Genomic DNA, 11,313 nt, shown 5'->3' with positions numbered 1-11,313 from the left:
GATCTCCTGACCTTGTGATCCGCCCGCCTCGGCCTCCCAAAGTGCTGGGATTACAGGCGTGAGCCACCGCGCCCGGCCGGGGATGGGAATCTTATCCTGCCCCAGCCCACCAGGATCCCCACTTGGGTCAGTGCCTTACCCGTCGCTCAAACTCTTCCCCTTGCTGTACCTCCCGCGGGTAGCCATCGATCAGGAAGCCTTTGGAGGTATCGACTTTGGCCACCATGGCATCCCGGAGCATGTCTAACACTGTTTCCTGGGGCATAGCAAATGAGGAAGGGGCCATGAGCCTCTCCTCCCCATCCCTTCTCCCGGTCTCTGTTCCAGCTGGTCCTGCCACCTGAAATGCCCTCTCCCCTACACAAATGTCCCAAACAAGCCTCCCCCTCCAGGAAGCCTCCTCGGAATTGTGGAGACCTGGACTGAATGAATGAATGATGCATTCACTAGACAGTATTCACTGAGCCCCTCCTTCCAGCCAGGTGCTGTCCTGGGTCCCGAGGACATGGCCATGGGACAATCAGACCTTCCCTGCCCTGGGAAGGTCAGGGGCTGGTGAGGAGGCAGACACATTCCACAGATGATTTCTCCATTTCCAAGCATGGCACAGGTTGTATGGGAAGAGAAGTGGGGCTTCTGGAGTAGAAAATTGGGGGGGGGGTCTTAGGCCAAATCTGGGGAGTTAGGGAAGTCTGAAAGCTGAAGAAGAATATTCCAGGCAAGAAGGAGTATGGCTAGTTTGAGGGGACAGAGGCCAGGGTGGCTGGAGGATGGAGGGCAGGGGGAGAGTGGGGGGCAGGGCAGAGTCCTGCAAGGTCTTGGGAGCTTCTGGAAGGAACTTTCTGTCCAGGGCAAAGGGGAACTACAGAAGGGTTTGGAGCCGGGGGCGGTTACGATCAGCTTTGCCTGTGTGTCGTGGGCTTTGCTGCTGGTGGGACACCCAGTCAGGGCTACCGTCATCCCCTGCCCCTCTCCCCACCAGGGCCCACTCACCAGCGGAACCAGCTGTCCCTTCTCCATGATTTCCGACAGCTTCTTGCCCCTGGCCGAGCCTGAGCTGACCTCGGCCCGCAGGAGGTCCCCGGTGGAGAGGTGGGTGTAGCCATACTTCTGCACAATCTTCTCACACTGGGTGCCCTTCCCTGAGCCAGGCCCACCTGCAAACGCCCACCCATTCACAAACCCCAAGACACAGGGTCCGAGGAGGGACAGGGGCTGCCAGGGTCTCCCGGCGAGGGAGGGGCAGAGCCCAGGGTGCAGCCCCAGGCCCAGGCTCCCTCCAGCGCCTCCCTCCAGCAAGAAGACCCTTGCTGCACCACCCGCCTGCTCGCAACTCACCCACCACAAAGATGATCTTGGTTTTCTTCAGCTTCTCTGTGGGAGAGAAAAGGGGAGCAGGGCTCAGTCACTCGCTGGACTCACAGCCAGAGGCACCTCTGGAGTCCCAGGCCTGTGCTGGGCCCCAGGTGGAGGGACAGACACCGCTGGCGCTCCTGTCAGGGAGGCAGACAAGTCACAGCCCAGAGTGAGCAGGGATGTGAGTAAGCTCGGAGACATCTGGGAAGGGAGGGCGCCCGAGGCAGCCAGATGGGCAGAGGCAAAGGCCTAGAGGCTAAGTACTCTCTGCACAGCCAGTGGGCTGGGCTGCCAACCCTCATGGCGCCTCCCTGTGGGTGGCTGGACCCCAGGGGCTGGTCACCTCTGGCCCTCAGATCGTCTTCTCTGTGGGGGTCACTCGAGGAGCAGCAGCCCATGGTCCCGTCCTGCCGTGTCTCCCGTGTCCCCTGCCCTTCCCCTCTCAGGCCCTGGCCTGGCCCATCACCCGCCTCCCCTGGCAGTGCCAACGTGGGCTTAGCAACCACAACATATGTTGCCATGGAGACGGTTGCCGGGGTGGAGGGCTGTGGTGGGCACGTAGAACTCTTGCCCAGAGAGGGTGGTGAGTTTGGCTCCAACCTCTGTCTCATCCCGCCTGCTGCTAGATCCCAGCAAGGCCACAGCCCCACTGGGCAGAGGGAAACTGAGCTCGAGAGAGGCAGGGCCTGCTCAAGGGATGCCAGAACCTAAACCGGAACCCAGGCTCCTCCCCTGGGCTCTCAGGCTCCCTGCTTCCCAGGGAAATAGAGGACCAGGCTGTATCCCACCTTGCTGTGTGACTTAGGAAAGGCCTGTCCCTCTCTGGTTCTCTGCCCCTTCCAGTGAGGGTGGGCCTTGAGGCTGGAGGGAGGAGGTGGGCTGGGTGGCTCCCAGGGGCCCTCCCAGCCATGAGGCTGGAACGCTATAGGAGGTGTCAAGAACGGCTCCTCCGGCGGGCTCCTGTCCCGGGGTGGAGAAGCCGCAGCCCTGTGGCTGTTGATGTTTGGAGCTCAGGCAGCAGCAGCAGCAGGCCCGCCGAGTGTCTTTAAGAGCTGCCCAGGCCAAGGCACAGTGCCAGGGACTGCACGGATGGTGCTGCCAGCAGCTGAGGGCGGGCCCGTTCTGGACTCTCTGCCCGCCCGCCCGTGTCTCCCTCTAAGTCCCAGCCCATAGGAGCCAGGAGAGTCCAAGACTTCCTTAAGGCCCACCCTCACTGGATGATAGGGAAACTGAGTCCCAGAGAGGTATGGGGATTTGCCTCGTCCTCATTAGACCTGCTGTTTTGTGTATCTGCGGCCTCTCCACGGGGCAGGGTCTCAGCTCTATAAATCCAGCATAGAGGATGTGTGCTGGGGCCCTCAGGAGCCTTGGGGAGGCCTCATCACTTCTAAAATTAATATTGGAGCTGGCACATCCCGTGAGAGGCCAGAGGAAGATACTGGAGGCTCCCAGCCAGGCCCCCTCTGGCAGCCCCAGAACCTTCTCCAACCCCTCCCAGAATGCCTCCCTGACAGTGCACACCCCCTTAACAGTCAGGCACACTGAGGCCCAGGCAATGGGCAAAAGAAGAGGAGGCTCATACCTTCCATCCTGCTGAGGTCCCGGGAGCCGTGTCAATGCTCTGCAAGACAAGGGCACAGGCTGGGGAGGGATTTTCCTCCTCACCCTGACTCACCTTCTGCTAAGCCACACCCAAGGCAACCGGTGTGTGCCAGATCCGACACGCAGTCTGAGGGCAGAGGGGGCTGCTGGTGGCAGGGAAGGCCCAGGACCTTCCCTGAGAAAGTCACCTTGGGAAAGTGACCTTGGAAAAATCACCTTTCCTCTCTGGCCTCCCTGGCTTCACCTGTCACAGAAGGGCAGTAGCCGTCTCCCATCTACCTGGGTTCCCACTGGAGGGGCTGGCACGGTAAGGATGGCACCGAGGGACATAAACAGCGGCCACACAACTGCAGAGCTGTTCCCCTCTAAACTCTCGGAAAACAGGGCGCGAGGCCAGCGTCTGCTCAGATGCCTTGACGACGCTCCCCAGGGCCGGAGGGAAGCTGCCAGGAGGCGGGAGGTGGCCAGAAACTATGTGTGTCTGGGATGAGGTTTGGATGGGGATCCTCTAACGGACACAGAGGCCTGAGGTGGAGGAATCTACAGCAGCCACTTGCATGAACACAGCCCTTTATAGCTGTCAAAATGAGGCGGTCCCAGGCCCTTCACCTCTACAGGTCCAGCACCCAGCCCCACGCGTGGCCCCTGCACCCCCATCCTTTGAGGCTTTACTGCCCCCACCTTGGCCTCAGCCTGCCCATGAGCCCAATCATATCTGCGACCCCACCCTGTGCTGCCACAACCCCAGGACCTCCCCCACCTCACCCCCCCATCTCAGAATCACCCCTGGGCACCTTTGGCCCCCACTTCTTCGCTCCCACCCACCAGCCCTCCCCAAGGCCACTCACGACCACCACAGCCACACTCCCCTCCAGCCTTGACCTCCAGCCAGCAACCCCACCCACACTGGGACCTCCACCCCAGGCACCCACAGCACCTTCTCTACTTGGCTTCAGGCTCTAAGGACTCCCATCCCTGTGCAGGCAGCCCAGGCCTCTCTCCCCAGCCCCAGACATCCAAGCCCCACAGACAGGCCCCAGAAGCCTCACAGGCTTCCCAGGCTCTGAACAGCCCTCCCCGAGTCCCAGTTCCAGGCCCCTTTGGCCAAGCCATAGGCCGAGTCAGTGTGAAGGCTCCCCTCTCCTCTCCACAGCCCTGCACAGCCACTGCCCAACCCTCCGCTCCCCAGGCTCTCTCCATCTGTCTCCTCACCACTATGTCCTGTGCTAAGCAAGAGGCCGGGCCACTGCCCCCGCCTCCACGTGGGTCTCGAAGCCTCTACACCCTGCCAGGCCATTTGCAGGATTTTCTCTGGCAGGCATCAGACCACATCACACACCCGCTTACAACTTTGCATGTGTTGCCCTCTCGGCTCCCAGACAAAGCCTGGGCCCCTTGACATAGTGGACAGGTCCCGGTGAGCTGACCTCTGCTCCCTCTGCAACCCTATCGGTTGCCACTGACAGATGTTGTACCCAATGCCTGGATGCCTTTCCCCACCTCGCTATTGTGTGGGACTCAGTTCAGGAACCACCTCCTTCAGGAAGCCTTCCTGGACTCTGCCCTCCACTCCCACACTGGCAGGTGCCTCCTGGAAACCTGCCCTGCACCACACAACCACGCTGTACTGGACCCCTCTTCTGTGCTGTGGGCGTGGGGTCCCACTGACTGGGCCTGGCACAGGCTGCGCACAGGGCTGGGGAGCCTCGTTCCATCCTCACTGCCGTCTTGGGAGGAAACTGAGGCATGGGGAGGAGGATAGGCTGGTTCGAGGCCCGGCTAGGGTCCATCTCGGCCCTGGGTTTCTGCTGCTCTGGGCCTGGCACCCAGTAGGAGCTGAAGTGGCTTTGCTGATGTCCCTGCTGCCCCAGGCAGGAGTGGCAGCCACTTTTCCTGCTGAGTGTGCTTCAGCGGGGGTAGGAGCTGCCAGGTGCCCCTCAGCAGCTGCCCATGGGACGGGGAGTGTCCTGGGCCAGGAACAACCACAGTGAAGCCCTGAGAAGTGGCCTCGACCCTGCCCTGCCCTGCCCCCTCCTGGTAATCTAAGCCCCTCCGCCCTGCTGGCCCCTGCCAATTCCTTGATCTAAAATAACTTGGGTTGTGAGGAGGCCTCACAGAGGACAGGGGTCTAGGGTGGAGTTGGGTTACGGGCTAAGCACCCAGGCCTTATAAGGCCCCTGGGTTGAGGCCCCAGCGACTCCTAATATGACTGGATGGTCTGCTAAGGGGTCTGTGGGGCCGAGGCCCAGAGGGACGGCGACTTAACCCCAATCACAAGGCAAGGCCAAGGCAAGCCCAGGTCTTCCAGCTTCTGACCCAACCTAGTCGTTTCCCAGTGGGTAGCAACTGACTAGGGTTCGAATCCCAGCTCCATCACTCAGCTGTGACCTTGGGCAGCTGGTGCCCCTCTCTGGGCCTGTCCTGCTGCTGTTGAGGAGTACCAGGTGGCCACTGAGCAGTGCTGCTGGGAGGCCCCAAGCGCTGGCCCTGGGGCACTGGTCAGGAGGCTAGGGCAAGCTCTGAGCATCCAGGGGGTGATGCACCCAGCACTAGAAGTGGTGTGACAGTATAGCCCCACCAAGCACAGAGGCTGCCCCTGTCCAGGTCCTCTGGGGCAGGGAGCCAGGCCACAGCTCCCCCTCTCTGGGCCCCAGCTGGGACATACCAAGGGCAGTGACCTGGAGCCCCAGGAGTGCCAGCCAGAACAAAGGGGTGACTATCTGGGAGGCTGGAAGGGGCTGCAACACACACACACGCACACGCACACACACACGCACGGATCCACAAAGGCACAGGCAGCGAGGCACAGATCCCCAGCGTCCGGGGAACAGCCACGCAAACACACACGAATCACAACCACGGATACACAGCCTCACAGACCCCAGAGAGCCCCGCACCAGCACGCCCCCGCCCTCCCCCGGTGCCGCTGCCCCTCCCCGCGGAGGCGCCCCCCAGACACGCTCGGGCACGCACTGACCTGGGGAGGGGTGCGGGTGGGCGCCGGGGCCAGTGCGTGCCCTGCCCGTCCTCGCGGCCGCCGGCAAAGGCGACTATTTATAAGGCTGTCAGCGCGCGGCATGCCGGGAGCCGGCGTTCCCGAAGGCACGGAGGGCGGGAAGGAGGGAGGGAGAGCGGACCAGGGACCGGGAAGCGGGGCGGTACCGAACCCGAGCCGGGGTGTGAGGCGACACCGCGCCCGGCACCATGTGCCCCGCACCGTGCACTCCCAGGTGGCTGTGCCCACACACGCGAACTACACTTTACAGTTTGCCGAGAGTTTTCCATTGCGGTACCCACACTGTGCCTAAGGTACACTCCAGGGTACAAGGCCAGGCTTTCCCTATGATAGCTGGAGAAACTGAGGCTCAGAGAGTAGTGGCTCTTTGCGCAAAATCCGCAGTGGTGGCAGAGAGACGCCAGACCAGGGAGCAAGGGGACTGAGGCATGGACTCAGGGGCTTTGCTGGCCACAGTCCCCAAGCCCGCCCTCAGAGCCTGCCCAGAGGCCCTGGCGGAGACCCACCTGGGACTCCTCACCTGTTGGGAGGGACTCTTGGAGCTTCTCTGGGGCTGGAACTCCCCCAGAACCCCAAAACCACCCACTAAGGTAGAAGATAATAGAAAACCAGCCCTGCTCCCCTGGAGCTGCCGGGCAGCTCACTCATCCCAGTGAGTGAGCGCTAGGATGTGGGACATTCAGAAGGCTGTGGATAGCCAGAGAAGGGATTTGCGCTCTTGATAAAAAGAATAGATCCCAGTAATGAGCACTCACTGTGCTAAGCAGCAGACTCCAGCCGCAGCTGCGAATCCTTAGACACAGCAGAGGAACGGGAGGCGAGCATGTCAAATACCTTGCCTAAGGTTCCCTGGTAGAAAGCCACGTTGTTTATCCAGCGTTTTGCAGGGGGACTGGCACATAGTAGTAGGTGCTCAGTGATGTAGCTGGGCAGGAATGCGAGCCCAGGCAGCAGCCCCAGATGGTGAGGTGGGTTGAATTTGGAGTTTGTATTATATATGGCCCTAGGGAGCCATAGAAGGTATTTGAGCAAGAGAGTGAGACTACCAGGAGATAGAGAACACCTTCAGTGGTGGTGCCTTAGCAACCACAACAGCCAGGAGACCAGGAGGCCTGGGTCTCTGCTACCTGTGATGTCAGATAAATCCTTACTTCTTGGGACCTTAGTTTCCCCATCTGTGGGGGGCAGGTGCAGTGGGGTCAGAGTTCTGAACAGCATTAGAAGCTGTTTGAAAGGCCCTCTCAAGGGTGTGTGCATTGGCACCTTTGGGGAAAGCAGTTGACAAAGTAAATCAAAATTTCAAATGGACTGGGCATGATGGTCACTCCTGTAACCCCAGCATTTTGGGAGGACGAGGTGGGAGGATCACTTGAGCTCACTTGAAGCCAGGAATTCTGAGACCAGCCTGGGAAACATAATGAGATCCCGTCTCTAAAAATAACACACACAGACACACACAGACACACAAACACACACACACACACACACTTCAAATGCACCCTTCTACTTTAAGAAATTTGTTTCAAGGAAACATGTGGGCATAAATTTGCATAGGAAGGTTTTAAAGTGCCAGCAGGGACTCACTGGGATGATGGCACAGCCAGGGTGGGTGAGGAGTTGGCAACTTTCCCATAGGGTCTGAGAAAGGAAGCCCAGTTGTTTGTGGTTAATGGGACAAGAGGCTTCAGACACACATAGCATTGGTAAGAAACAGGCAAAAAAGCTGGGCGCTGTGGCTCATGCCTGTAATCCCAGCACTTTGGGAGCCTGAGGCGGGTGGATCACCTGAGGTCAGGAGTTTGAGACCAGCCTGGTCAACATGGCGAAACCCCATCTCTACTAAAAATACAAAAATTAACCGGACGTGGTGGCGCAGGCCTGTAATCCCAGCTGCTGGGAGGCTGAGGCAGGAGAATAGCTTGAACCCAGGAGGCAGAGGTTGCAGTGAGCCAAGATCACGCCATTGCACTTCCAGACTGGGCAACAGGGCAACAAGAGCGAAACTCCGTCTCAAAAAAAAAGAAAGAAAGAAATAGGCAAAAAGCCCCACTGCACTCTTCTGATCCCACCTGCATAAAAATGACTTGAGGTCATGCGCGGTGACTCACGCCTGTAATCCCAGCACTTTGGGAGGCCGACACAGGAGGATCACTTGAGGCCAGGAGTTCAAGACCAGCCTGGGCAACATAGTGAGACACTGTCTCTACATTTTCTTTTTCTTTCTTTCTTTTTTTTTTTTGAGATGGAGTCTCACCCTGTCGCCCAGGCTAGAGTGCAATGGCCTGATCTCAGTCACTGCAACCTCCGCCTCCCAGGTTCAAGCGATTCTCCTGCCTCAGCCTCCCGAGTAGCTAGGACTACAGCCATGAGCCACCACACCTGGCTAACTTTTTGTATCTTTAGTAAAGACGGAGTTTCACCATGTTGGCCAGGCTGGTCTCAAACTCCTGACCTCGTGATCCACCGTGTCAGCCTCCCAAAGTGCTGGGATTATAAGCATGAACCACCACACCCAGCCTCTCCTTTTTTATTATTATTAAAAGTAGTAAATTTTAAAAAGACTCCAAACATGCAAGTATGTGTGTGTGTGTGTGTGTGTGTGTGTGTGTGTGTGTGTAAAATCTATTCTCAGACTTTTCTCTTTTTTTTTGCATCTTAACTCTACAAAGTTAAAATTACATTGTCTTACAATCAAATTGAAAACATCTTAGAGTGGGTGAAATGAAACAGGACAGAGAGGGCAGGTGTGTGCCTACGACCGCCTGGCTAGAGGTGACACTTCCACTTCCTACTTAAAGGCTTCCCCAGGCTTTTTTTTTTTTTTTTTTTGAGACGGAGTTTCGCTCTTGTGGCCAAGGCTAGAGTGTAATGCCATGATCTCAATTCACTGCAACCTCTGCCTCCTGGGTTCAAGTGATTCTCCTGCCTCAGCCTTCCTGAGTAGCTGGGATTACAGGCATGCGCCACCACACCCAGCTAATTTTTATTTTTAGTAGAGACGGGGTTTCTCCATGTTGGTCAGGCTGGTCTCGAACTCCCGACCTCAGATGATCTGCCTGTCTTAGCCTCCCAAAGAGCTGGGATTACAGCGTAAGCCACTGCGCCCAGCTGGCATTTTATTATTTTATTTATTTGTTTATTTATTTATTTATTTATAAGATGGAGACTCGCTCTGTTGCCTAGGCTGGAGTGCAGTGGCATAATCTTGGCTCACTGCGACCTCTGCCTCCTGGGCTCAAGACATTCTCCTGCCTCAAGTCCCCCAGTAGCTGGGACTACAGGCACGTGCCACCATGCCTGGTTAATTTTTGTATTTTTAGTAGAGGCAGGGTTTCACCATATTTGCCAGGTTGGTCTCGACCTCCTGACCTCAAGTGATCCACCTGCCCTGGCCTCGGCCTCCCAAAGTGCTGGGATTACAAGCGTGAGCCACTGCACCCAGTCCCCTAGGCTTTTTTTTTTTTTTTAAGAGACAGGGTCTCACTGTGTTGCCCAGGCTGCAGTGCTATGTCAAAATTATAGCTCACTGCAGCCTCAAATTCCTGGGCTTCAGCAATCCTCCTGCCTTGGCCTCCCAAAGTGCTGAGATTACAGGTGTGTGCCACAGTGCCCAGCCACCCAAGTATTTTTGTTTTTCCATACAATGAGCATATACATATATATACACACACACACATATATATATATATAACAACTTTAACATGGATAAATCTTGAGGACATTATGTAAGTGAAATAAGCCCAACACAAAAAGACAAATACTGTATGATTCCTTTACACTGAAGTATCTAAAGGAGTCAAACTCAGAAAAAAAGTAGAATGGTGGTTGCCAGGAGCCGGGGAGGATGAGGAGGGGAGGATTGCTGTTTAATGGGTACAGAGTCTCAGATCTGCAAAATGACGAAGTTTTGGAGCTCTGCTATCCAACAGTGTGAAAATTGTTAAGGTGATTAATTTTATGTTATATGTTTTTTTTTGTTGTTGGTTTGTTTGTTTGTTGACACGGAGTCTCGCTCTGTCGCCCAGGCTGGAGTGCAGTGGCCGGACCTCAGCTCACTGCAAGCTCCGCCTCCCGGGTTTATACCATTCTCCTGCCTCAGCCTCCCAAGTAGCTGGGACTACAGGCGCCCGCCACCTCGCCCGGCTAGTTTTTTGTATTTTTTTAGTAGAGACAGGGGTTTCACTGTGTTAGCCAGGATGGTCTCGATCTCCTGACCTCGTGATCCGCCCGTCTCGGCCTCCCAAAGTGCTGGGATTACAGGCTTGAGCCACCGCGCCCGGCCATTATATGTTTTTTACCGCAAGTTTTAAAATAAAATAAGTAATTTTTTAAAATTAAAAAAAAATTTTAAGTATCTATTTTATTTTATTTGCATGTGAACTATGGATTTTCTACCAATTCTGGAATATTAACGTTTCAGAATTTTATTTCCCAGGTATAACCTAAGAAAAGAAAAAAAGAGAGGGACAGAAAAACTGGAAGAGGGAAAGAAAAAAGAATTGCTTGGAGCCTGGGTGCCGTGGCTCACATCTGTAATCCCAGCACTTTGGGAGACTGAGGCAGGAGGATCGCTTGAGCCCAGGAGTTTGAGACCAGCCTGGGCAACATAGCAAGACCCTGTCTCTACAAAAAAAAAAAGTTTTCATTATCCAAGTGTGATGGTGCCTGCCTGTAGTCCCAGCTACTCGGGAGGCTGAGGCGGGAGGATTGCTCAAGTCCAGGAGGTCAAGGCTACAGTAAACCGTGATCACACCAGTGTACTCCAGCCTGAGACACAGAGCATGATGTTGTCTCAGAAAAAGAAAAAATTGCATGGAGGAAAGATCTGGAAGATTATACCCTAAAAGGACTCGGCAATACCCTCCCTTTCTGTCTTCTATCATTTGTATTTTTTTATGATCAAAAAATCTAAAAACAGAAACATATAAAAATGAAACCAATTTTTAAAAAATATTTTAAAATATTTTGTAGCTTGTGACATTTAGGAACAAAATTAAAATGAAAATATTTTGGTTAAAGAAAAAATTCCAGCCAGGCGCGGTGGCTCATGTTTGTAATCCCAGCACTTTCGGAGGCCGAGGGCAGATCACTTGAGACCAGGAGTGTGAGATCACCCTGGCCATCAAAGTGAAACCCCACCTCTACTAAAAATATAAAACTTAGCTGGGTGTAGTGGTACACGCTTGTAATCCTAGTTGCTTGAACCTGGGGGGCAGAGGTTACAGTGAGCTGAGATCGCACCACTGCACTACAGTCTGGGCAACAGAGCAAGACTGTCTAAAAAGGAAAGGAAAGGCCGGGCGCGGTGGCTCACACCTGTAATCCCAGCACTTTGGGAG

At 55.6% G+C, this 11,313-nt stretch overlaps 1 protein-coding gene across 5 annotated transcripts in view; it reads right to left on the bottom strand.

The window, feature by feature from the left end:
• AK1 (adenylate kinase 1) overlaps positions 1-11,313 on the bottom strand; it is a 32,864-nt gene that overhangs the window by 5,580 nt on the left and 15,971 nt on the right. Inside the window, exons 1-5 of one of the 5 annotated variants that reach the window (XM_011931315.1) lie at positions 7,866-7,976; positions 2,939-2,977; positions 1,339-1,374; positions 994-1,157; positions 140-256 (exon numbers count right to left, since the gene is read on the bottom strand). In XM_011931315.1, the coding sequence (XP_011786705.1) occupies positions 140-256; positions 994-1,157; positions 1,339-1,374; positions 2,939-2,945 (324 nt within the window). In that variant the 5' untranslated portion in view covers positions 2,946-2,977; positions 7,866-7,976. Of the gene's footprint in view, positions 1-139; positions 257-993; positions 1,158-1,338; positions 1,375-1,699; positions 1,855-2,938; positions 2,978-3,202; positions 3,335-5,935; positions 6,057-7,865; positions 7,977-11,313 lie in introns of those variants that run through there. The other 4 variants (XM_011931311.1, XM_011931314.1, XM_011931313.1 and 1 more) reach the window with 4 other exon arrangements.

This window comes from Colobus angolensis, unplaced genomic scaffold (genome assembly GCF_000951035.1).
Source record: "Colobus angolensis palliatus isolate OR3802 unplaced genomic scaffold, Cang.pa_1.0 Scaffold9, whole genome shotgun sequence".
NCBI lineage: Eukaryota > Metazoa > Chordata > Mammalia > Primates > Cercopithecidae > Colobus > Colobus angolensis.
This window is presented reverse-complemented; position numbering and strand designations above follow the sequence as displayed.